The following is a 27808-nucleotide window of genomic DNA, read 5'->3' as shown; positions in this document are numbered from 1 at the left end:
TGTAGTTCTGACACATCTAATTGCTAAATTACAAAAGGCCACAAGTTTTCCGTATGTAAAGGGAGACAGTGGGCCAAAAAGGGCCAATCCCTATGAAGAGATTAGATGTTTGCTTCTCTTCAGTATCTATCATAAGATATAGATATGTTTATAAAGTCTGTATCATCAGTTTTCATGCTTCAGAGCAATACCTTATCATTCACTGATGGAGTTTGAGAAGATAGTTTCCTTGGAGCATGTTATTCTGTAGTTGCCCATGTCCCTTACTTCACCTTCTCTCAAACCATCTGATATTGATACCTTTGAGACAGACCATCAAGTCAGCCTGACAGACCAGGCCAAACAAGCTTTGCTTTCCATATCTTTTTGTACCATCCCTATGTCCTACCATCTTATTTTCATGCTCTGATCCCTGCCAAGGTGTGCAGTAAGTTTCCTTTTCTGTGTTTTGTCTTTTCTGAGTACTTCTGTTACTTGCGAAGAAGTTTCCCTCAGAGGATGTTTTGTATAGTTGGTCTGTTTCTTTCTTAAAACTTGAAATGCTTTAATGAAAAAATGTGGTACATGGAAGTAGTTCACTTTAAATCAATTATTGGCATATCATTCATCAATAACATCACTACCAGTCTGAGCTAAGCAACAAAGAAATACTGGGTATGTAGGGAAGTAATCAGAAGAGATAATCCAATTCTGTATTCTGGCATGTGACTCCTCTTTCTTTCGTCTTTTTGTTTCTTTCTTTTAATGTGTAACCAGTACTACTTGCATCAGTTTGTCTGTGCCATTATGATACCTTCTGATAGGTGATAGCTATTCCTTTGTATTTCCTAAGATTGTCTTGTTAGTAGTCAGGCAGCCTAAACTTGGTTTCATATTGTTGTCGCCTTATTCAACCACCAATTAGACAGAACATAATTTCAGGAGCACAATATAAATGTATGTGGTACCACCTTGCTACCCGTCTGCCAGGATGTCTTAAGAATAACTGGATGAGTTTGTAGTCTGTTAAATCTTTGATGACAGCTTTCATGTAACTTTCCAAACATATTAGCCAAAACCCAGCATCAGAGCACTGGGACACCTGAAGAGCAATACCAGAGTGTACAGCAGTTAGGACAGCCCTGGCTAGATGTTGCTATCACTTTCTCAGAAACTGAAGGGTACTGTGATGTTTGCCATTGTCCACGTGGATGCAACAAAATTGCAAAGAGACAAAGTTGGGACATACTTGGAGACCCTATCTTTCCTATGTGATTTGGTTAGCACACTTCTGGGAAAGAAAAAAAAATGGCCTTGCCATCCCTATGTGCTGGGAAATTGTCCTCTTACTGTTTTTTGGCTCTTCTGAAGTGGCATGGATCTCCACTGTTCTGTTGCTTTTGGTCTCCTTGTCTCAGGAAGAAGGATCAGGCAGAGAAGAATAAAGTAATGCCTGACCTTGTTGCTATCATCTGTCTCTGGTTTTGGCTCTATCTTAATCAAGAGGAAGCAGATCTAGCAGAGCCTCTGCCATTGGAAGAGACCAAGATTTAAAAAAGATAAATTATGCTGTTGCTCTGAGCAACAATGAACACACAGTATAATTTGAATCAAAGATAAAAGTGGTGATTTTGAAACCACCTACTATGACTTCCTTGGAACCGCTAGACATACCATTCTAGCTTATTTATGCCCTGCCACCCTTTCTAAAAGATACTCCAAAAACACAGTGCCCATCAGCCATCATGAAGATACACCATCGAGAGAGAACTCATGATTGCATGGGCAGATGGACAAGCACTGTTCCTCTGTGATGAAAAGCTCCTGACCCAAAGTGGGGAAAAGACACAAAACCATTAATAATAGGAGCTGACCATACCTGACAGACAGTCTTTGGAAATTTCCTCTGCATAGATACTAAATACTTTTAAGGTTTCAAAATATGCTTTAATCCCACAAAGGAATAAAAACCAAACATTTCCTAGCTTTGGGTGGTGGTGTTTTTTTCTAGAAAAATAAAACTGTTTAAAAAATGTCCAAAGAGAAAGGAGTGGGAGGAGTTTCTGTGCATACCTATGTTTTATAGCCTGATCAGGACACTGACCAAGGATGAGAGAGACAGAGACTCCAATACCCTGTTCTGCGTAATTGAGGTTACTATCATCTTACCCATTTCTTTGTCAATAACTAGGGGAGGTGTCCAATCTAAACTACTTACTGGCTCTCCATGGCCTGAGGGTTGCAATTTAACATATACATCCCTTTGTGCAAGGCCCAGCCTATCTGTTAGGTGGGACATTTTGGAACAGAGGTAAAGTGTACTTCAAATATTCTCTTTCCTTCCCCCCACTCTGAGGTGTCTAGCCCAAGACTAGGAGCTGCCCTCCCCTATCACCACGTAAGAGAAGGATCTTGCCCTCTGTCATCTTTTGTCTGAAGTTTTTCAGGCCGTTAGTCTAATGGCTTTGTGCAGTATGAGTATAGGGAATAAAATTAAAACAGATCCAGTTATTTAATTTATCTTGGGAGATTCTGGTAGCTGAGAATGGTTTCTGTTTCACTTAACCTCCTAAGAGAAGTTTATTATCTGCTTGAAAAATCAGAGCAATGATATTTTAAATCCTTTCCTGGTCTGGAAGTGCAGAAGTGTAATGACAGTAAAACTGAGAAAACCGGGTCATTTCAAGAAAGACATCCCTAGGTTTTGTTAGAAATCACTGAAAACAATATTCTTTACCTTCAGCCTATGGGCTGAAGAATGTACAGCTACAACACAGTTACAGTACTCTTGAATGTTAGCTATCTTTTTAATACAGATTCAAGAATCAAGAGATTGAAATGTTGCTAAGCAGACTTGAGTGCTTTGGAGGTGTTAAAATAAATAATTAGCATAGCACATAGCAATTAACAGCATCCTTAGGAGATGAGCCAGGCTTGGTAGTCTATTGCATCCACAGTCCATGTATTAGAAAGCTTCTCTGAAGTATTTGTGGTCTGTATATTCACAACGATATGGACCATATCCCTGGTCCCTAATGTCAGCAGTCCGTGTCGTAAGTCCGTGTTGATACTCTGAGAACGCTGTGCAGATATTTTGTCCAAAAGAATTCAGTACTTAAAATTGAGAACAGTGTTCCCCATTGGTTATGTGGAGACAGGCAATTTATATTGCCAAAAACACTCAGAAAGGCTTCTTTTTGTTTTTTGTTTTTTGTTTTTAATCTGCTTCGTAGCAGATAAGCTTGATAACTTTGTGACAAGAAATTTTATGGTTTAGGGAAATCAGATTTCATCAGTTAGTTGCTTAGGCTTTGTCTAGCGCCAGCCATGAAGAGGTGAAAAAGGATAGCTTTGTTTTATTGTAAGGAATGTCTATATTTTGTTGGGGCTTTATCCTATTTCTGTATTGAAATGAGATCTCCTGGAAGCCTCTATTAGAGCTACCCTCACAATGCTGCAAAATGAACTGGACTGTCAAATTTCACAGGCAAGTGGCTCTGTATAGGGACACCCTGGCACGCCGCTGGCGTGCCCCACTCGCATTCACGGCGCACAGCACGCCATTGCTCACTCTCTCAAACGCCGCAGAAAGGGGTTGTTCCCAGAAACACAAAGGAAAGCACTCGTTAAGACCATGCCGTAATGCCTTCTCTGCCAATTTGTTTTTCTGTAGGTGAATTTTAACTTCCCAGAAAGGTCCGTTTTACGGCTTTGGCCAACAAAGTCCTCTGACAACAGTCAGAAGGAGGCATGTTTCAGCATCCTACCAGCCTGAGGGACTACGCATAACGTATTCTTCTTCCTTGCCCCCTTGTGCTTTTCTCATTAATGGGCTCATCTCATGCAAAAAGCAGAAAGCCATACTTTGTCTTCATTTACGAAGCTGTTTTGATAGACCTGAGGACAAAATATATCCCTAATTCCCAAGACTGTAGTCCAGTCACTAGATGGCTTGGGAAGGTAATCCTACTCTTTGTGACCTTTGCCATTCATTTCAGTACAGTCAGGATTTAATCTGTTAACTCTCTGCTAACATTATTTCCATGCATAAAAGTGATGGAGCTGTTTCAGTAGCTTTTTCAATGTTTTCTTGGTTCCCTGTAGTATTTTTGTCCCTTAGCTCTGATCTAATCACTTTCTCATTTTCTGAGCTATTTCTGGTTGCTGGACTTGGAATTATTCATGAAGTTAAAGATATGAGCATAGATTCTTTCTTTGACTGTGATGTTTCTTAGGCAGATTAGGTAGCAATTTGATTACCTTGCTTCCATCATATGTTAAAGGCAGATGGTTCTGTAGTGTCTAGAGTAGCCAGAATGAACTGAAACCAGAGGCTTTCCTCTATCTAATGAGCAAGAACAATAGCCTGCAGAGCTCAGCAACCATGAGGCATCCTAGAACTTAATGCTAAAAAGAGTGGGTGAAAAAAGTGAAATCACAGCTGTGAAAACCACACAAAAATACTCAGGGTATTTTAGCCAACAGCCCGCCGTGCTTTATTCATGATTTTAAAGGAGCCATGGGCATTTTTCCTCCCTCTGAGTATTCAGCTCTGAAATTTAAGCCTCTACCATAAGGACCTAAACTGAACTTCCACCACAATTAAGGGCCTAAACTAACCTTCATTTGAATCAACAAAAGAATTCCCACTAGCTGTAGTGACAATTAGAACAGACCGTATATATCTACATTTAGCTATTCAAAGCACAAATATATGGTCCTTTCTTTTAATTCCTGAACGGACTGTCTCTTTTCGGAGTCCAGTGAAACATATTTTTTGCTAGGTTGTTAGTGATTTTTTTAACTCATATTCAGGTTCATTATAAATGTACCATTTGGTATAATTACTCTTTTCCTCTTGGCCAACATCCTATCAAATTCTTTAAAGAACAGAAATAGAATTTTATTTTTCCCAAGAGAAGCAATGTAGAGATTACAAGGGAATGGTCTGAACTGCTTAGCTCCTCAACTAGTTACTTTGTTCCTTTTCTCCTGGCCATGGTAGTAATTAAAAACTTGGGTTTTTTAGTCTGTATAATGATAGTGGTAAAATGATATCATTGTGTTTAGAAGGTCTGCTATATTTTATGTTTGTAATGCCATTTCCTGAAAGGGATTACTTTTAATAAGAGCGCATACCCCTCTCAGGTTTCTGAATAATCTAAAGATGTGTCTTCTAAAGCTCACATTTTTAGTAAAATAAAAGTATTGGCTATTTCTACTTATGAGAACTTCAGAAGATAAAGATCAGAAATTTCTCAGTTGATTGAAAGTCCCTAAGAAATTATATGCATTTAAATATTTAATTCCAGGGTTTCTCAAAATAAACAGGCAGCGTTTAGAGTTAGTTGTCCATTTTCTCAAAGGCTGAACACTTTATGCAGGGAGAACTTCCCACTGATTCCCATTGAGGGGCCTGTAGAGCAAGGTACTATTCAGTGTGAGCGTGTCTGCATCCATCCAAATGGCAGTTAGGAAAATTATCTGCAGGTAGGAGAAGCCTAGCAAAATGTTTTTGATCAACAAGCCTGTACCGGATTCTGTCCTTGGATCACTTTTATATTTTGTAACTGAGTAGAATTTCCAGTTCAGGCAGGTATGAGAGACAAATCCAGCCATGACAATGTAATCAATACCAGCCCCCTCAAGAAGACACTTCAAGGTAGCAAGTCCTTCTGTGAAATAGAACTTACGAAAAAATGTACTAGACTAACTCTTGTCGCGGCCCGAAAGGAGTCGTTCAGGACGACCTCCCTCCCCTTGGGGCCAAACGACCAAGTTCGTGATGCCCTTGGACTGAATTAAGGTGAAACGACACCAGCCAACCGGTTTTAAGATTTATTAACACAAAGATAAGGCATGTGGTCAAATAGGATAATTCAATGGCGAATACTGCAACTAGCTAGACAAAAACAGATCTTACCAACATTCAACAAAAGAGAGGGGGAAAGAGAGAGAGAGAGAGAGAAAGATATCACCACCCGTGGATCCAGCGGCGTCCTGCTGGTCCTCTTCCTTTGGGAGTCTCGGCAGTGGGGGGGGGCTCCCGTCTGGTGGTAGGTGGGTCCTCTTCACCCTGGGTGTAAGTTTTGGTGGTGCGCGTGCAGTAATTACAACTCGAGTTGGGTCCGACCCTAGGTTAGCTCGGAATGACACGCGTGCAGTGGTTACAGCTCGAGTTGGGTACCTCCAAAGAGGGACCCTGAACAAAGAGATCCCTGGGCAATTATAGCTTTTTCAAATTAAGTTTCCCACCCCCCCACGTGGTAGTTCAGACCAATAGTAATTTTTGAGTCTGGGGTCTCCTGCTCCTTATTGGATCTCATCGTTGTTCCTAGGCAGGCTGTTTCTTTTCTCCCTTATCTTTTCTGTTGCAGTTTCTGCAGACAGGTGTGTCTTCCTTCCTTGGGTCCCACCATCATCTCTCAAGGTCTTGACAAAGAGGTGGTAACTCCAGCAATTAGCACTGTTTCAGCAGTGCACAGGAATGCAAATTGCTGGTAACTCCCTTATCGTTCCCGCCTGCACCAGCTCTGGGGCCCTTTCTCACCAAACTAGGGAGTGCGGCCTAAGGCTTCAGCAAATTTAGCCACTCATGCCAAGCAAGTTTTATAGAAGTTGTGCTAAAAACGGATCCCAAAGTCTCTGCTCGACTGTGGTCTCGTTCAGTGCAGGCTCGGTGTGTTCTGGGTGGTCGCAGGGAGACCATCTCGGGGGTCGCAGCAGCCCAGTCCTGTTTCCGCCAGGGACAGATGGCTTGTTCGGGGTTATGGCCTGCCTGCACCCCATGCACCAAGAAATGTTTAAGGCAAAAAATTCATTCATCTGTCCGCCACAACTCTTCATCAGAAGAAATGTAGGAGTTGAATATACATGGGCTTCAGTTCTATTTTTCTCACTGAATGAGTTCGATTTTTCTTATTGAATGCCCAACATTTGAAGACTTGTCTTGGGGAAGATATGTTTCTCTGTCTTCCGTAGCTTTGGGTTTCACAAAGAACCTGTGCTATGGTGAGGCTTAAATCCAGATTTGATCAGTCAGGCAATGACTCAAAGACAGTTAGGATTGCCTCTGGTTCTTAACAACACAAACATGTACAGGTAGAGCTGGGAGCCCTGAGCCACGGTGTTTAATTCTGCCTACATGTATTGGGCCAATTATTGGTGGTGGTGGGAGCTGCCCGCTTGTAAAGTGACAGTCACAAACACCACTGAAGCTGTTTTGCCTTGTAGCATTTCTTTTATTGCACATAATGTAAGAGCCTTCAATTACAAATAGTCCTGTGGGTGTGACTCATGTTCAGCTTTCTCCTCTGAATTTTCTGGAGTTGTGAGATTTAATCTCATTCTTGTAGACTCTGCAGAATACATTTTAAGGAGGTTTAAAGAGGTTTAGTCTTCTAACACTGTGTGCTAGAGGCCATAGCTAACTGTCATTGGGCAGGTCAATGGTGTCTTCTTGCAGGTGTGTTTTCAGTCTCAGAAGCTGAATGGGCTGCATGTGGGTTCATCCAGCTCCTGACATGTTTGTGCTTCAAGGCAGTTTCACTGCAGGTTATGCATGATGGTCTGGGGCTTTCCAAGAACCTATTTTTGTCATGGTTACTTAGAAAGGGCCAGATTTGTTCTGTAATAGAGTTTTTAGTATGGGAGCTGTGATTACAGTATGAAGATACCTTAGAGGCTATGCCCTAGATAGGAAATTCTGCTTGGAGCCTGCCATTTACCCCAGAACATGAGTTATTTATGCCAGTTCTTCACAGGCTGCAGCATAGCTCCCTTTCGCTGTCTGACCAGGCAGCTCTGCTAGTGGGGCTCCATCTACCCATGCATTCCCTTTGCTTTCTGGGGAGAGGATCCAGCTGGTAGCGCCTCACCTCCTCTCTCCCATGGTGACACAGGTATCCAATACCAGAAGTAAAAGCAAGTGACAGTGAGAGGAAGCCACTTTCCCCCTCTTATTCTCCTTTGTGCACGAACAGACAGGATCAGGCTCTCAATAAATCGGAGCTGTGACCAGAAGTGTTTTTCTAATCCATGAGTGGAGGAGGAGAAGGAGATACGAGTTATTTAATCCAGGGTAAAGCCCAGAAATAGCCTTGGAAGAAGGGCCTTTGTGCTCACAGACGCGTGCACTAACTCTTGAGACCATGCTTCCGCTCATATTTTATTTCAGATGGTAGATTTTGAATTCCTCTTTACAATAACACAGTTTTAGTAGGAGAGATGGATCGCACTCTCCCATCCATCATTGTGTGAAGTGTGCTAGTGTTCCCAAGGCAAGTGGGAGATGTGGGCTTGAACTTTCTCAAGCAGAGGATAAAAGCGACCCTGTGATTCTCCTTTCTCCTAAACAAGTACTCTAGCTGTAAGGCTGCAACAGAAAAGTCCTTGCCATCCCCTTCCATCCCACTTCCTCTGCTTTCTTAAAAGCAGGAGCTGTGCACCTCTCCCTGAGGGCCCTTTAGGAAAGGAAAGAATTCACTTCCTTTCGAGGTGGAGTTCCTGTCCAAAGCAGGGATTCCTGTTATGTGTGTAATTGCCTTCCCGTAGCCCCAAGAAAAGTAAGATCTCTGATTTGCCACTGCCCTCACTGTTTTTCTCCTGGCTGCCTTTTGGTTGCACTCCACTCCTGGTGGCTGTTCTGGATCCCATTTTGGAGCAGCTGAGTCTCCATATATTGATGCCTGAAGCAGGTCTCTGGATTCTATCCCCATGTCCAGGCACACAAAACTTAGGAGCTGTAGCACTCTACACTGTTCAGTGGATTTAGCCCAAAATCTATATGCAATAAACAGCTAAGAGATGGAAAACACAGTGAGTAATGGGAGCAATAAGGGATAGACAAAATAGCTGATGTTAGTCAAATCTAATAATCCGTATTTTCTGTAATTACAAGGTTTGTAGGAAGAGATTATGTAGCTATTAATGACATAACCTGATAAGGCTCTTTTATTGCAAGTTATAATCTTATAGACTATGTTAAAATACAGAAAATACTTAGCATTTTGAAAAATTTTGTATCAGTAAAGACATAGGGATGCATGCAGTACAGTTTTCAGAGGTTAAAATATGGCTTTCAGATTGCAGTCAGCGTGAATAATTAACCTTTTACATCAAAATGTGCAGGAAGTCGAAAGCAGGGTGCTAAAGGGATTAGACCTCTAAAGCTATTCTTTGCACTTCTGTTCAGCAAGAGAAACATGTACACTGTGAAAGAGAGAACACAGCAGAATGCAGTGCTAAAGCGTGATCTGATATCTGTACCAAAATGGGCAAATGCAAATGACATGAGATTCAGTTTACAGATACAATGTAAAGCGATACATACCTGGGGAGCAGTAATAATCATCAGAGATTTGGAATGTGTGAGTGCTGCTTAAAATACAAAGAAAAGATACTGACAGTCTCTTCATGGCTCATAAACTGACTATGCCAACCCATTCAGTGCCATTGCTGCAATGGCAAATGCATCCATCCAGTGGGAGCTGTTGTCAACCAAAGAGGTAATATCATCCCTGTTTGGCAAGGCAGCATTTAGACTGCTGCATTTCATGCCTTGTCTTTTATTGGAAAACAGACCTTGAGAAGTTAGGGAACGTTTAAATGGGCAATTCGAATAGTAGAGGGAGGGCTGATGAAAATTAATTCTAGGTGCAAAGGGAAATTAAAGGGAAATAACACTACAGATGATAATGGAAGAGCGGAAAATGAAGCATTTTCCTGAAAGGAAAACAAGGCTTTTTGAAATTGAAAGTGTTCCAGTTCAGGTAAAGAGAAGACGTAAGTGCTCAGCAATTAGAGTAGCTCTTCAGGTTTACTGTCATTTCAAAAAGACGCGTGGCCCTTCTACTTCTTGTACTGAGCAGAGCTTTTAGGATAAGTCTGTGTGCAGTCTAACATCAGGAATATTCATGGTGTAGAGTTCAAAGGAAACCTTTAACAGGAGATCCTTAGAAACTAATTTGAAAAATAAAAGATTGGTTGGATGTGGATTGGGAATAAGCAGCATTACTTTGTTAATTTTTTCATTTATATAAAGGCATAATCATTAAATAAAATGGTATGTTTAGTCGATTGCATCTTCACGGCCAAAATGATTTCCAGCCTGTTGCTACAGATTTGCATAAATGTAGCAGAAAGCACAATTTCACCATTGGTGTTTCCCAGGAAAGCTTAAAGTCAAACTTTGTGAAATAAACTGCCCTTTAAGATAATCATATATCTGAGTATGAATAATGAGTGTTGAAAAATGATCCAAGATAAAACCTAGTGGTATTACCAGTGAAGAAGATAATATTAGAGATTGTGGACAGGTGGGTTTCAGCCTTCAGCTATGAAATAGCTGTGTGCTTTCCTGAATGCAATAACGGTGACTTTTCTAAGATAGAACCTGGGCGATATTACATGTCTGCAACATCGATAGCTGCTGTGATGTCCGTATAGACAAGGGACAAAACTGGTTGTCGTTCCCCAGCAAAACCTAGAACATTATATTGCCTCTGGGAACAACTATGATCAGCCTACTATGCTTCTCAAATCCAGAAAGTAGGTGACTCCAATGTTGGCTCTTACTGGACCTTCTGAAAGTCAACATCATACTGAAAAATATGGGAAAGTCATAAAAACATACAGAACATATCCAAGATGGCCAGTCCTGTTTTGCCCTGGACTGTTACACTGGCTGTTTTGAAGGATGGCTTTTCACACTGCTCTTCCAGGCCTAGTGTCCAAGTAGTACATTATGTCCCACAAAACTCAAAACTACTTTGACCAAAAAGCCCAAAACCCAGGCACACCTTCACAATCCTGGGCAAAAGCAAAAAAGAATTTAGGGGAAGAGAAGAAATTTGCTTTTAGACTTTTTAGTTTTTAAAGTCTTTGTAGTACATTGTAATGATGTTTGCAAAAATTCTTTTAAATCACTTGAATGCAAAATATGATTTATGATTTGCGGTGCTTTTTCTAATGAAAAACATGAGTCTTGCTTAAGCCCTTCAGTCTACATGAACTTCAAACACTTTGAGGTTTAAAGTAAAATCTTGAGAGCTGTCTCATAACCAAAAAGCCTGTGAAAAGCTGTTATGTTTAGTTTCACCATTGCTATTCTGGGATGACAGTTTGGACAGATAAAAGTTCACTCTTGCCATGAATGCAGGTCTTTTTGGAACTGTGCGGTGTCTCTCCTTTTCCTCTGCAAGATCTCTCAGATCCTGGAATAAAATCAGAACAAGTTCCCAAATGCAGAGAGAGTCAGCAGTGACGGTGACCCGTAAACATCATCTTGGATTTGTGACACCAGTCTAAAGACGAGACCTCAACAGTGTGACAGCAGGCACTAATGCGTATGGCCATTTGCCTTTCCCAGTTCAGCAAACTGATCCAGCTGGGACTGCTTGTGTCTTTGAGGGCAATAAATGTGCAGGTCTGGGTTGGTTTGCATTCTTGGAAGTACCACCTTTTTTGGGAACAGCAAGGGTGTGAAATCAGCCCACAGAGCCAGCTGTCAGCAGTGGACCTCGCAGCCCACAGCTAGTCAGTAATCATTAGGAGCCAAAAAGGCAGAGGGAACCTGGCCAACTGAAGCAAAAGAGGCAGCACAAAACAAGAGTGCAGAAATACAGCTTTTACTTCTTGCATTGCAGTCTCTTTTTATTCTTGCTTTACTAAGACTGTCGTGGCTTTATGTTAATATAGTTCATTCCTAGCCAGTGATTATTATGCTTTGAATTAGCAGTGCTTTTGAAAGCATTTTTCATGAAAAATGAGACAGCCCTTCTAAAAAATAGGAGCGAGAGGAAAAAAGAGCTGTTATTTGCATTAGCTCAGAGCTGTGTGTGTTTTGGAGAGGATGGAGGAGAGCCACATCATGCCTTCATGGTTGATGGAGAGCACAGCAGGACTCCTGGAACACAGGAGAGCTCTGTGTGAGACAAGATACTGAAATTCAAGGAAGAATAGTCAAAATATGGAAATGGTTTTGACACTTGTGTTTGGCTCTTAAGGAACCCACCCTTTGGGTAAATTGCTTTTGACTCCAGTGTTAGTTTTGCCTGACCGTGAATCCATAGTAGCTTGCCGTGAATGAGTAAACCTTCCTGGGGGCAGGGGGAGCACAGCTGGTGTGCAATAAGGTGGCTGTGCCTTTTGGAGGGAGGGAATTTTTAAGGAATTTCAGTTCATTTGGGACTGACCTTAGCAGTACCAATTAGGACCAGCTTTCAAAAAGGAGTCATTGCAGCTGTGAGGTTTAGTGACTGTAGGAGACCTCGGTAGCAGCACTGGTGGTTCAGGGAGGAGCACAGGAGAGTGGGTGAGCAGGCTGGAGGGATTTTGTGATATTTCAATTGTGGGTTTATGTATCAGAAAACCTACTTTGGCAGCACTAGTGTGTCATTCCCAGTTTGTTCGGTGGGCTGCTCTTATCTCCCCAGTAAGCAAGCAGAGAGAAGAAAGACCAGCCTACTGCCTCTAACAGCATCTCTGAAAAATCACAGCAGTGGAATACTGTGTGATCTTATGTGCTTTAATTGGAGACACCTTAGAAAGGGAGGAGGGGGAAAGGTATGATCTCCTTGCATGTAGAGTCACGTGGTCTGTAGCCCATTTGGTTTTCAAAGCCCAGCACATTCCAGTGAAAAAGAAGGTGTAGGGAAACTTCTGATTTCCTCTGCTTTTTACCCTCACAGTTTGTTTGGGCAATTTCCAGTCTTGCTGCAGCATGTCCCAGCCCCTGTCTAGGATGCTTTCTTGCACTGGGTGCTGTGTGGAAGAAAGGCCATCAGGCACCATGTGAACAGTTGCAACAGAATGAAATGCTTTCACTAGACCACCTTTTCTTTCTCTGCTTTTAGTGCAAATAAAAAGTTCTCCGAAATGTCTGTCTGTCTCCCCATTATCCCAGAGAATTGTTGCTTTTAACCCTTTCCTATGAAATAGTTCACGATGGCTCTCTGTTGCTGGCTAGCTTTTTTCTTTGGAAAGTTTTAGACAGCTGTATCTGGCAGTGATATTTTAGAGGAAAAAGGATCGTGTTACCCATGTTAAAAAAAGGCAATAATAAAAAAAACTTTCTTGCAAAAACATGAGGAGCTCAAATAACTTTCTAGTTTGGTGTTCTGATAATGGAATTGCCTTTGTGCAGGAGATGTGTCTCTGGCTGCTTCATGAAAACTAAATTAAATTTAACACACTGAAAAGCTTCCATTGAAACACACAAGAATTTGCCAACTAAAATCTCTGATGATTCTGTTAATGTGGAGTAGATATGTTTATCCCTTCATAGCTGTAATATTCATACTGGGGTTCCCGGTCTTGTGCTTGTGACACAGGTCAAGACTCATACCGCAGGTGAACTGGAAACACTGGACTACTGTCTTCCAACTGAGGGAGATGAAGATCTGTGTCCTGTCTTTCTGAACCAGACCGTGTTTGTGCAAACCATTCAAATTAGTTTTACTGGCAGTGTTGCATTACAACGCAAGCCTGGGAAACTACATGATATCCCTCAAAGAAACCCTCCTGCATGCTGATTGAACTGTGCAGATACTCTTCTCAGGGAGAGACAGTGCATGCTTCAGCCCAGGGCTAGGAGAGCTGTGGTGCTGCTGTGGCATGGAGAGCCCATCTCTCCTGTGCTACCCATACCTTCGCGCTGTAGGTTTTGTCCTTTGCAGTCCTGGCTTACCTCTGTCTGTGCCTCTAATTGCAGAGACATTAATTTTCAAAAATATCAGCATACATGGTACCTGTAAATGTGAGGGGGAGACCATGCTATGTGATTTTGGTGCATACCTACCCCAGATTTCTCTTGCTTACTTGGGGAAGGAAGGGTAATTTAAATCCTTCAGGTTTGGGGGGCGGGGGAGAGTTGGGTTTTTTTAATATTGAGAATAGCATGGTAAATGTAAAGATTTCCACAATCTAAATTTTTTAAGCGTGGGGAAAACTCTTAACTTCTCTAGGGAATTCATCCTTAAGTGTGGACGCTGTTAAAATTCCTCATGTCCTTAGCTTAGAAGAAGGAGGGGAATGAGAGGCCAGAAAAGGGGGCTGGAAGGCATCTTCTGGATTTTTAAGTTCCTAGGAAGTTAATGTGCAGGTCACGTTTTGTCACCAGGAAGACCACGAGGCAGTCCATTTTGTAACCAAGGTAGTTTTTAACAGACACAGTAATGATACAAGAGGCTGTGTAGTCCTTGCTCCTGATAAATATTACTTCACACAAATTTGTCTTTCCCTTGCAAAAAATAATTGCAATATTTCCTGTAAACGGTATTGCATCATTTCTTTGCAGCTTTCTCTTCCTCGATCTGTATCATATCCTTCCACCAGAATGGCTGGCAGATGGACTACCAGCTAGAGCTGGTGTCTAGAGCTATTCAGAGCAATTTGTTAAAGATCATAACTTTACTAGTGTAATAATCCATATTTATGTTCAATCTGATTGTTAACACTGATGTTTACAGCAGAGCATGGATTCCAGTGGAAAGGAAAGACAATATCATTTAAATAGTAAAGACAGCTTCCCCGCCTCCCCTTTTCCGTGGCTACAGAGAACAGTTAAAAAAAAATTTTGACCATCTATGTGATTCTTGGATAATTTATTAAAACACCTCTTCCCCCCCCCCCCCTTTTTTTTCTTTCTTTCTTTCCTTTTTTTTTTTTTTTGGAAACTACAGCTGAGGAGGTGGAAAGACTGGCTGCGATGCGCTCAGATTCTCTAGTACCAGGAACTCACACACCTCCAATCAGAAGAAGAAGCAAATTTGCCACTCTTGGAAGGCTTTTTAAGCCATGGAAATGGAGGAAGAAGAAGAGTGAAAAATTTAAGCACACTTCTGCAGGTAATAGTCACAGTTGGGTTCGTCTGTGTATCTTGAACTGTTTGCTCAATGAGGCTAAGCATCAGTAATGCAGCCCCAATTTATACGTCCTTTTAAGGTGGTTGTAACCTGGCTGGCAGGGGTGCCTCAGATTCTAAAAGATCTTTAATTTTGTTACCAGCTGTTTCTTAAAAAGCTTTCTGTGCGCTAAAACTAAAGAAGCAGCTTGCCAAAGCTACATTTTCAGGTTCCGATATTAGAACGAGGGAGTAACCCAGAAAAAATTGTGTTAAGTTGATTTAGCAGATTGGGGGTAAAGGAAATGACAGTAAAGGAAAGAGATAGAACTAGTGGAGGATGTAGCCACATTCAAGGTCTGTAAGTGCTAACAGAGGACCAAGAAAAATATATGACAAAGGAGTTGGATTTTGTAAAGTAACTTGCGTAACCATAAATTATTTGTTCCATTGGACAGTAATGATATGTCGTTTGTTTTCTGAAGAAAAACAAATCTCTTTCCTTCTCCTGCCCCATCTCTATTTAATACTCTTAGCTTAGGACTTTAAAAAACCAAAAAGAAAACAGCACAGAAAACTACAAAAGCATGGTTTTTATTGTAAATTGGTCCAAGCCAGAACTCTTGATCCAGGCACTCATTTACTTGGTGGAAGTTTGTACCTGGCTTGGGGTTTTTTTGGTTTTGTTGTTTATTTAGAAGGCTTCTTTTCTTTGTTCCTCTATGACAACTAACAATTAGTGTATGTGTTTCTGCAAGTCCCAGGTCCAGAATGACTGTGAGAAAACATGAGTTATCTTCTGATTTCTAATTGTTCTTGCTAGACTAGAAACAAAGCACTGAGGATCTGGCATCTTTAAGTGCCAGCAGAGGCTGGAGATACAACCAAGTTGCTCTCTTACCTGCTTATTGCACAGTGGAAGCTTTTAGGGAGTACTTGCATTTACCTTCTGACACCGAACATCTGTTCTTGCATGAACATGTGGTTGAACACAGAAATAAGAGTTTTCAGTTTCCATACCTCACAGCACTCTTTACTGTATAGTATATAAGCTGCTCCCTGATTTGTCAAAGGCTAACGAATTGGAATAGATGGCTGTATTACTCTGAGTGATGATCCTATTTGTTGACTTGACAGTTGAGAAGCTATTGTCACCAAAATGACATGTTCCAGCAAAACAAATGGCTTGTCTTTCATGTTCTGTATCAGTCAAAACCGTAGCTCAGTGTAGCAGGGTTTCTGTGAAAATCGTGCAGCTCTTAGCCACTCCTGGGTATGTGGACACTTCAGTGGCAACTTGTTTGAAGTTAGTTCAAGCATTCTGGGTTGGTTACAGCTATTGCATAACCACAGCAGTACGGGACTTAGCATGGCTTGCAAAAGCCTCCCTACCATTTATTTGTATGGTTTATCCAGCTCTGGGAGCTGGGGCTGAGCTGCAAACCATGGTTGTTAGGCTGATTAGTTGGAAGCTAGCTCAGAAATACCTGCAAGGTCTGCTGTGGGCATTACAATAACTGGTCTGTAGTTTTGCCCCAATTACCAAAACATTTTGAAAGTACACAGTGATTCAAACCAGAGTAAAAACATATATTTCCTTTCCTCGGAGTAGAAGGAAGGTTTACCAGAAAAGCCAGCATATCTTCTCTTCCCCTGGTAAGAGGGACTTTGATGTCTGGAGAACTAATTTAAAAACAGGATCTCCAGTTTGCAGGAAATGTCTTTTGATTGCGGTACTGGGTTTGATCTGAGTTGAATCCAAAACAAATTTTTTTTTTAATTTTCATTTCTAGTAAGCCAGCAGTATCCTGCAGCTGCTCTGCAAAATTGGTATTCTTGTCAGCTCCCCTGCTAATAGCTGCAGCAGAATTGACAAGGATGTCAAATGTGCTGAGCACTCCGCAGGAGCCGCTAGGAGAGATGTGCTCCTAGACTGTACCAGAGCTAGGGACCCCACCGTTTCCATCATCCCCACCCGGGGGAACCGGAAGCCAGCAGCATCCTACCAGCTCCATCTCTGGAATTTAGCAGTATTAGTTGAACCCAGGATGTGTCAAACAAAAGATTTTGCACCCAGAAAACCAGCATTTTTTCACCAGAATTTCCATGAGCTGTAGTCTAATACCTCCAATCTCACTGAGAACATTTCTTTAATTTTTATAATAAATCAAAGGACAAGCCAATGAGATGGCATAATGAGAACCAGCATGAAACTTTCTAATATGGGCTTATTTTCTTCTAGTGCACTGATAAATGTGACGCTTCAATAAAAACTCACATTAGCATCCTACAGGCATGCACCCAAGCTTTCCCACCTGTATAGAACATCACTAATTATTAAAAATAAATACTCATACAAGTATTTTATTAACCTCTTATTTGCTGCAACAATAGATTCAATTATTTTAAATGTCAAAAGTAACTTATCTTTGGGATCAAAATCCATGACCTTATCTATTGAAACTTCCATTGAAATTAATGGGAGTTTTTTTCTGGGAGAAGAGTGGAAGAAAGAGGGAGACAGGCTGATACTTAAGGGTGAAAGGTTGCTTTTTTCAGATTTCAAAGTGCTAACGTCTTCTATCTATATCTTTACTTACTAGACTAAAAACTCTGTGTTAAGGATTATTTGTTCAGAGATGAGCTGCTTTAAAATACACTTAAAGGCTCACTGGGCAAAAAGCCATCCAGATAATAAGAAAAGTTGTTTACTGATACCCGATAGCTGCATAAGATGAGATGGAAAATCTAAACATTATGCTTATATCTCAGCAAAGCAATACTCACATTGTGGTATTTGAACATGTCAAGGCCTACATCTTCCATCTTCATTACTGTACTGTCACTGACTAGCAGAAGGTTAAAAGTCTGTATGTGTTTCAAACACTTTATATATTTGTAGGTTACCAACATGTGGTTTGATACTATAGTATAGTGACCACGTAGAAAGGTTTATAGTTTGATACTGCCTTGGTGTGGACTTAGTCATGAAGCTGAAAGTCATGTTTTCTGATGCAGACATCTAATGTCTTTGACTTGCAGTTGGTCTGTCTGGGGGCATCATCATGATGTGTTTTGTAGAGCAACAAGAGCAGGTAGGAAAGATCACATCGTGGAATAGTCTGCTGTTGGGGACATTAAATGTCAGATCAGCCCAGATCTCTCTTAGCAGCTGTCTAGATCTGGGGTTTGGTTTGAGAGACCTCTACTTCTGTAAGGTACAACATAAGGAGGTTGTTCAGAGTTTGTCCCGGGAGTGGCGGACGGGCTCAATCTATGGACAGACTCAATCTCCAAGTGAACAGGAAGAGAAATTATACCATATGATGTACACCAGTGCACCCCAGCAGGGGCTAGAGCTCAATTAATGCTCACAGTAATTCTGCTCCTGGGCAGAAATGAAGTTCTTGCCAGCACAAAGTGTTTTTCTGTGCCAGAATTACAAATCCTTTTACCACAGAAGCTCCTAATGGCAGTTCTTTGATGGACACTGAAACTCCCACCATACAATAGAAATGCTCTTGGTAATGAAGTTATGTAGGGAGTTATACAAAGCAATTAAACTCAGCTACAATGTTATTCATGTTATAGTCGAAGGTGTTTTTTTTAAACTCATCTAAAATTTCATCTTGCACAGAAAGCATGAAAACCTTAATTACCATAAGGGGCTGAGTGTCCCTGGCAGCTATGAGCAGTATGATAAAGCTGATAGCAAAAGCTTTGGGAGTACAGTAAGACTTCTAAATGGCAAGATTATATCGCTTGGTGGGAATGTTTCTTTTATGTGATGAGGAGCAGTCTAACTTATGGCAGAAGAAGCTGGGAGGAAACAGTGAATTTTCTCTGCCTAGACAAGCTTCCTTAGCTGGATGCAGCTGGGATGGCTCCAGCAGGCTGCACAATGATTTTAAAACCACATCAGGCTTGCTTGTAATCAGTAAATCAGATAGCAAGAAAGCAAATGGGCTGGTCTCCTCAACTAGCACTTTTTCGTCAGTTTTAATACCTAGGTCTTGTTCTGCTTGCCTTGATATGAATATGAGAACAGTCCCTAGGTGTGCTGTTGTTTTGTTGCACTGCTGTACACGCGCTGGTGAAGTATCAGTTTTCGGCTACGTTTCGGAGAAGGAAGTGCACTTTGTCTTCTGAAATAGAGGAGCTTGAGGGTAGACAGAGTGCTGGAATTGGCTGAAATATTATTGAAGGGGTTTTTTTTTTATCACTGCATTCATAGAGAGCCAACTACTTGGTCCAGACCATTACTGAGTTTCAACCAAGACAGACAATAATTGGTCCCTACAAAAGAAAGAAATGATATATCTCTTTCCAGGATAAATGCCTGTTTTCAGTTGCTTGTGCCTTTGCCAAACTAACCATCTGTACTGGAATCTTCCATATCAGGTATCAACCCATGACTGATTTTTTCGAACCTTTTAGAAAAAAAATAGCCGTTTTAGGAAAAAAAGCTGTTTTCAGAAGTCTGAATAGGAAAAAAATGTCTTGCTTTGCCGTTTCACATTTCTGATGAAATTGGTGAATTGATGCCTCCCTCTTCCCCTCACTTTGCTCCCTGAGTTGCAGTGTCTACGCAGAGATGAAGAGCAAGCATGCAATTTGTACATGGAGGAAACAGTGACTGGACTGAGAAAAGGGAAGGAGAAAAAGGTGGGGAATTAAGGGGTCTGGAGAGAGCTCAGTACTTGTTAGGCGAAGCAAGGCTTTTGGCAGTGTTTGGGTTGGGTAACTATGTACCCCATACAAAGAGTAGAGAGAGTGCAGTGCCTGAAGAAAGAGCTCCACAGAAGCAGTAGAGGATTATCTAAGACAGCCAGTCAGCAATATGGGAGAGAAAAAAGAAGGTCTGGCAAACTCAGCTTTTCTGCTCCCCCTAGGTACTTTGGAACATCCCTTCTTCATTCACATCCTAGATCTCCCTGCTATAAATAACCGCTTAAACCTTCTTTGACAGGGTGGTGAGGGTGAGTCAGTCCTCTGGTGCAGCAAGTCCCATATGCAAAACCTAGCGGGTGAGCTAGCGGGCCACAGGCTGTCCTGTGACAGTGACTCTTCAGCCTGGTGCTTGGAGTGCTGTGCTGAGAAGAGGGAATTCCAGCCCCTGCTTCACTGAATACTTGATGTGCTTCATGTAAAACTGTAGATGTTGGTGTTTAGGAACCCTCTCAAATGTGGGACTGGGGAATTGCTGGAGACAGAGACTAGGACTGAACACAGTAGAACAGCACATAAGAAGAGCCAAGAGGCAAATCGGTATGAACTTTATCAGCTGGGTCAAGGAAGGTTGAGTTGGCACACTAAGACATTCAAGGCAACCAGGTAGGGGGACTTGCTACCCCAGGACCTTAGGACTCTCTAATCCTTGTTCATACAGAGGATGACAGTCTTCTCTTGCTATCAGTGCCTCTATTAACTGGAATAGCAAACATATGTGTGTTGGATTTAGAGGTTGAAGCCTGATGATGTGGATAGTGCCACAAAATGGAGCATGTGGGGTTTTTTGGTTTGTCTTTTATGGCATGTGTGCATAATTCTTCTGTTTACTTTGACTCTTGCTCATACTCTTTAAAGACTAAAAATCAAGTGTGCCAGAGCTAAATTCACTCATGCAGCCTTTAACTGCCGCTGTCCCAGAGTCTGTATTAAAATAGCCATTCATTTTATGCTCAAATACTACTTTTTTTCACTTGTTAAGCCTTGGTGTTGTTCCAACCAGAGTAAAAGAAGTGGTTATGAAAATTCTTGTGTCAATGTGTTTTTATAAGTCGAGTCTCCTAGTCAGCAGAGGGAATATTTAAATTTAGCAACACTTACAGGCAAGGACTTTGGATGTTTCTGATTAATAACAAGAAGAAAATAAAAAGAAGTGATAAATTTGTGCAATTAGAGGAACTGCTATTCATAAATGATCCCCAGATCATTTTATGTGTACTGCTGATCATTTCTCACTACAATAGGTAAATATTTTGAACTTCGCTTTCCAGAATATTCCAAATGTTAGACATCCAGTAACTTGTTGCCAGTGCTGCTCTTAAACATTCCTACTGCCTTATGTTTTTAAAATGATTGCCTCTTGTGTTTTTTTCATGTGAAACTGTCTGACTAGCTGTTAAAATATTTGTACTATTCGTATCATACATTTGCTTGATAATCCACAGGGGAAGTGTAGGCTGAAGACCCTCTGCACCTAGTCCCTCATACTTTTCCTGCACCCAGTTGTCTCCCTGCTCTGCCTTTACTTTTAGGCAGGTGATATGGAGGTGCAGGTTCCACATGAGAAATTTTGGTAGGTTTTTTCCAAGTGCTTGTCGGGTTATAGATGTCGCTCCAAAAAGTTCCTTCTCGATATTTTCAGACTCTGCTTTGGAAATGGTAATTTTGTTTACATCACCAGCTAGCAAGGGTAATGGCTGCCTTTTGAAACACTTCATGATTCCATTCTCTTCTCCTGAATTTTTGTCTAATAGCAACTGGCCAACAGGAACACTCATTTTTCCATGTTTAGCAATCCCATGTGAAAGAGGCATATTTGAGTTACAGTGCCTCTTGTACTTTCAGATCAGACTTTCTCTAGATCTGGGTGTAGATTTCTGTGATAATTATGTTGGTTTTTTTCCTTTATCCTCTTGCGCTGATGACTTGTAAATGTAAATCTGAACTGGTGTTGAGCAAGACTGTGGTGTCTCCCTTGTAGTGCAGCTGAGTCTGCAGCTACGCCAAAGCTTGATGTGCTGCAAAGTCCTGTTCTCAGTCCTGAGTAAATCTATTAATGAGACTGTGTAAAACTTCCCATAACCCTTTTGACAAATAACACAGACACCGGTCGCAGTCAGGTATTTTAGGAGTGCTGGAGCTGCTCATGGAGCATTAATGTATAGCTGAAAATCACAGATAATTTCCAAGATTTGGGAGTATGGAAAGAAGTGGCAATGGGTGTAAATGCTAGTGCAAATTTCAAAAAATGTTCTCTGATTTTGTGAAAGCCCAGCAATACAACCCTTTTTTGGAGGTACTCAGTAGTTCGTTGTTCATTGCTTTGTGTTTGTTTTTAAGGGAGGGCAAACTGTCAGTGTCTGAAGGAAAAACTGGCATTTTACAGGAACTCAGGCTGTTCACAAACATACATTCATGTAGGCAAATATTTTTATCTAAAGGAAATTCCAGAAAATAAAACGATATATTTCAGTATTTCCTAAGTGGATCTTAGAAGGTTTTTTATTCAAATTTACATTTCTGTTTCAAATTTGAACTTAGATATTAACAAGGATAACTAAGAGGTTAAATTCCAAATATGAAATGGCCTGACACAGAGGAAAACATTTTTAACTTGAGTTTGCTGAAATATTGCACCATTCCATGACTGAGTAAACAATAAAAATACATTTTAAATTTTATTTTTGCATTGGTTCAAAATTTCACATTTTATGTATTCTTTAATTATGAAAGGGGGGGAAAATCATGGAGATCTAAATGCAGGTTGCCCTCTCTGCTTGCAGTGACATTTTCTTAGTATCTTTTAAAAAGCTACCCAGGAGTTTTGCAAGAATTTGTGCAAAATTATAGAGGATTTTTAAACATTTGATCTATCATCTTTCTGTAGAGTGAACAAAACTAGCTTGTGTATTTTCTTACTGCTGTGGAACCAAAGAAAGATCCATGGAGATATTTAAACCCAGTGGTCATTTTCAACCATGCAATTAGATTAAGAGCCCAAAGCTTATGGTAGGAGAAGAGACTTCACAGCAAGGGCAAGCACAGGGTGACCACTGCTCCTTAACTGCTTGAATTATAAATCATTACCATTTTCAGGTGTTGCATTTTAAATACAGTAAAGGAATTCAACTGCTTAGTTATGTTCAGAAGATGCAGATACGATTTTTACACAGAAGGCAGTTGTAGCATTTGTCTATTCTTATACTTGAATTGCCAAGTGGAAGCTTCTGGTTCAAAAATGGGGGAGGGAGGAAGGGAGAGTGTTTATTCCACCCTAGAGCAGCATCTTTCTGCCTTCTTGAAATCTGCTGCATAACATATTTCCAAGCTTTAAGAAGTGGACTTTTCTTAGCTGGACCGAAAATGCATTTGGAAGCTGTTCTAACCCCTTGCCAGCTCTACGCACTGCTTTAATGGAACATTTGAGATGAGGCCCTTCAATGTGTCCCATCTTACCGAAAAGGGATGTTTAATGAGGCTGTTTGGGTTTTATGCTAATTACATTTCCAGCTGCTGTGAAGATTATATGAGGCCGCCCAAACTGTAATACTGCGACATAATTCTACAACAATGCATTCCTGTTGAAATAATATAATGATACAATTAATCTATTAGAGAATTTACAACATGTTTTGAGGTTTGAATACATGCCATGCACACGCTGTTAATATCATAAGCTTCTGCTTGTTGTGCAGATTAGAGAATCGCATTAGTTGGAGATGTTTCAAGAAGTGTTTTACCAACAAATTAACAATAATAGAATATTTGGTTTGGGGGAGAGAGAATCAGAGTGTCTGGAAGCAACTCATTCTCCTGTAAAAAATTGTTGTATATCCTCAGTTGCTATTTCAGTGACTCATGAATGTACAGTCCGCATCAAACTAGGCTTTTACAAATTACTTTAGAACGTTTTCATTTAATAACAAAATATATCGAAGCTTCTTTTTATTTTTAGATTGCATTTGAAGCATAGAAATTAATTACCATCTCTCAGACTGTTGCTCTTCATTCTTCAGGTTTTTGATGCCCTTTTTAAAGTTGTGGGGGAAAATAGGAACATTGTAAAGGGAAATAGAATCACAAGGCATTTGGTCTGTGATAAGAAAAAAGACATAACGGTAGTGGACAGTTCTAAAGCCTGGTTATCCCCATGACCAAAAACCACTGTTGGTTCTTTCTCTCCCTTTCCTATTAGGAAAGAGATGAGGATAAAGCTGGCTGGTCTCAGGGTAACAGAGCACTGGAACAAGTTGCCCAGAGAGGTTGTGGAGTCTCCATCCTTGGAGATGTTCAAAAGTGTCTGGACATGGTCCTGGGCAAGGTGCTCTACGTGACCCTGCTTGAGCAGGGGGATTGGACTAGATGATCTCCAGAGGTCTCTTCCAACCTCAACCATCCTGTGATTCTGTGATTCTGCTTTTAAAAAACTCATACCCTCAGTCATTTTCCTTCTTCCATCAGAGAAACAGTCGTTGAATATTACCATGCAGATTTGTTATCAATAAATAGTCAGTATTACTCAGGGACATGCCCTGAGATTCTGAAGAGCCTGTCCTTGGCATGGCAGGTTTCGGGTGTTTCTGCACCCACAATCGTCTTTGTAACTTCACTGGTTCCACCTTGGTTTCATTAGAGGTGAACCTGGCCCTTCTGCTTCCACAGGAATGAAGTGGAAGACCTACTGTGCTTTTCACGTAGTGCTGTTGGGTAATTTCCAGAAGGGAAATTTGTTAGATGCCTTCACCACAAACTGCTGTTGAGGAAGTTTTATTCCTAGAATACTGTTTTACTCTTGCTCAGTGTTTCCTGCGGCAGAGTACATCGATTGACTGCTGCTGTATCAGTGACCTGACTGACATCTGACCCAAATTTTGATTGGGAAATGGGTTCTTACGGTAGTTTGAACATACAGGCCCATGGCTCTAATCTGATCAGATTTTTTTAATGACACAGTAGCTGCCCAATATTTGGTTGTTTATGAACTGCAGTAAAAAGGCACGCACAGATAAATGAGGAGAAACTGGCAATAGGGATGAGAATCCCAGAGTCGGAGATCAGAAGGGATGGCAGTCATCTAGACAAAGCCATGGGCTTCATGAGCTCTTTCCAGGGCTACTGGGGCTAATATGTTGAGGAATAGTAAGTTGTTGCTAGAAAGAGAATGTGAGTTGCCCTTCATTAAAGGTTTAACAAGAAAAAAAAAGATTCTGAATTGGGATACAAGCATAGCTTGATAAAGAACATCTTTTTCTTAGAAATCTTGGTCTAAGTCTGGCTTATATTAGGGCTTGTTCATACATCGTAGCTTGGGAAAGTTACTCTGAGTTATTTAAACCATAAATATAAAACAGATTAGTTATATCACCATAAACCCTTGAGTGGATGTTTATTTAGTTCATAAACTCATTCATTTTATTTTAATTTGTTAAGGCCAATTCAGTTCTGAATTAAAATGTCCACACAAGTGTTTAATGCGGCATTACTGTTCCCCTTGGATTATTTAATTCAGATTACTTGTCCTGCATCTTGTAAGCAGCCAGACGAGCTAGTGTGCAGGAAAGAGTGGACCCAAGTGCAACACAAGATGATATCTAGAGGCTATATTTGGTGAGAGTTATACCTAGCTGCTCCTGGACTGAATTGATGGACTAGGCCAAAGAAGCCTGAGGTGGTGATCAGAGTGTTTGATGAGGACATAAAACTGCTAACCCGAGTCCCAGGCTTGTCGCCTTAGAAGTCTACAGATTACTACACTCCAGATATTGCCAGACTTAATTGCAGTTTCACCAGGTGTAATCTCTTTTTTTCGGTCAGTCTGTCAGTGTGTGGTGTTTTCTTTAGAACTCCAACTGACGGAGGCAAATAATTCAGAGAGCACCTTGGATCCCATTAGTAAAAAGATTTCTGGTGCATGTGACTGCAGGAGACAGTCTTCAAAACCAAGAGCACAGGGAAAAAAGTCTCAAATTCTACTTAGTGTTTAATCTCACTATTTTGAAGAATCTGATGGATTTTTGAATGTTTGTAGTTGGTATTACTGAAACCAGTTATATTTTCAGAGAAATATTTCAGTTCTAATAGAGAGTCTTTGTAAAGAAGACTGGAGATAGTTAAAAATAAGACTTATTTTTGGTTTCTATTGATTTGTGTAGGCTAAAGATAAAACACTACCTATTGTTAACTGCTTTTGAGTTATTATCTACAGGATGTTCCTTTCATTACAGCAAGTTCAGTTTGCCTTTCTGTCCTCCTCACACACTTTTAAAAAATAGTAAGGGTAGAATAGATCTATGACAGCTGAACATCACTCACTATTCCTTTTGTTCTTGCTAGAGTGGCAGGTATACATTGACAGGCTGAAAAATGCATTTTCTTAGAAAGTCTCCCATTTCGCAACTGGATATGTGCATGCAGATGTTTTAAGGAGCAGACCTTAGTTTCTCTTTTATTTAAGATTTTAATTTGGTAATTAACACTCTTGGTCCTTTAAATCTTCCAGAGCTCTATGTATATCTCTCAAAGTTAATCAGGCAGTCACAAACAATTCTGCTTACCAAAAGAGATAGTAAAAGTCAGCCTTTGGCTGTAGTGAATCATACTTTTTCAACTTAACCAACAGCATTATTTGTCTATGTAAAAGAGCTATGTAAAAGGAACTTGCCACTAGCTACCGCTTGAGCCTGAAAACACAGATTCATTACCTCCCTATGTCTTGCAGAAGGCTCTTGGTCTGTATGTGCTTTTCATTAATTCCTTAGTTAAAAGTAGCATGGGGCTGACAGCTGAAAGTGCATAGATAAGCAGTACTCTATGTAAGGTCCAAACAGCGCCCAGAAATGCTGCTGCCTGAAGGTGACGTATTTGTGCTGAAAATAGTTCACAATAGGTTTGATTTCCTTCCTGCTGAAGCAGATTGATTCTTACCCTGTTGTCTTCACGGGGTGCAGGGTGCTTGGCAGGCAGTTGCTGAATGCCAAAAGCCTTTGCTCATGCCGACAGCCCACGAAGGCTTCTGCCAGCAGTATGACCTCCCTTTTCAGGTGCTTTGTAGCTAAAAGAAGATACTGGGACTCAGTGGGTGCTCAGCTCTTTGCAGTAGTAAGCTTTGTGTCTGCAGGTTAAAATGTTTCCAGGATGCGAGTGTGTGCTCAAAATGCACCTTTGCCACCCTTTATATTAAAGGTCTGCCTGAAAACACTTTGAAGCCCATGAACTTTCTATCACCATTATCAAGAATCAATGCTACATTTACACTTGCATGCTGGCACTTACATTTTCAAAAACATCCTTAATATCCTGTGTGCTTTATGAACCTGATCGAAAGCTCAGTAAATATGATTGTTGGATTCCCTCTGGTTTCCATGGGCCTAGAATCAAGCCTATATTAAGTAGCCATACTAGCACTCCTCATAACTTCATATCTAATGAGAAAAATATGCTACAGGCAGATTAAACATCAGTTAAAAGATGTAGTTGGCTGTGAGTGAAATACTCAAATGGCATTTGGACTAAAGTTTAGTTATGCCTGAGTGTTGGGGGGTTTTTGTTTGTTTGCTTGTTTTCACCAGCTAGTGGCTTTTGGGCACATCATCTCTTCTAGAGGATTTCAGTTTATAGTTGTGGGGGAAAAAGACCTATAGTTTCATCAGCAAGAGAACTTATGAAACCTGATTTCACATGGCTTGCTCCCTTCTGGATCCTTTGGTGTTTAATCATGACTCCAGGAATGGCAATTTGGAGCTCTCTCCTCTACCCAGCTTCCTACTTTCATTAAACTTGGAATGTAAAAGGTCTCCCCCCCCCCTCCAAATTTGGCTGAAGTTGGAAACAAGTGGTGAAGCTGTCAGCTGGAGGAAGGAGCCAAGAGAGACACTGCTGCTACTAGAAGTATGCAGGAATAGATGGGAGAAAACAGGTATTGTTTGTCTGGTACAGAAAAGGCTGCCTTGGCTGTTCTAGTTTTAGACTGGGAGATGAGTTTGGGAGAGTGGCAATTTACCTGGCATCCTCTTACAACTTCAGTCTTTACACCAAAAATATCTGGAACACCTGACTTCAAATGTATAGAAGTAAGGAAGGCAAGGATCAGAACAAGAAACTTCTGGGAAATTGTTTATGGAAATAATTTGGGATTATATGATCATTGGAGGATCATTGTGTGTTCCCACCCCTCCATTTGCCTTGAAAAGAAGCAGGTCGGGAGGAGAAGATACTAACACTTCCGTCCTAGTGAAGCCATGTCACTGTAAGAGAGGAGTG

At 40.9% G+C, this 27808-nt stretch overlaps 1 protein-coding gene across 6 annotated transcripts in view; it reads left to right on the top strand.

The window, feature by feature from the left end:
* PHACTR1 (phosphatase and actin regulator 1) overlaps positions 1 to 27808 on the top strand; it is a 316301-nt gene that overhangs the window by 170600 nt on the left and 117893 nt on the right. For all 6 annotated transcript variants that reach the window (XM_064507040.1, XM_064507038.1, XM_064507039.1 and 3 more), the window contains one exon: positions 14661 to 14825. In XM_064507040.1, the coding sequence (XP_064363110.1) occupies positions 14661 to 14825 (165 nt within the window). The remainder of the gene's footprint in view (positions 1 to 14660; positions 14826 to 27808) is intronic.

The sequence above is a fragment of the Dromaius novaehollandiae genome, chromosome 2 (assembly GCF_036370855.1).
Source record: "Dromaius novaehollandiae isolate bDroNov1 chromosome 2, bDroNov1.hap1, whole genome shotgun sequence".
In the NCBI taxonomy this organism is placed as follows: Eukaryota; Metazoa; Chordata; class Aves; order Casuariiformes; family Dromaiidae; genus Dromaius; species Dromaius novaehollandiae.
The sequence above is the reverse complement of the archived record's forward strand: the minus strand, read 5'-3'. Positions and strand labels throughout refer to the sequence as shown.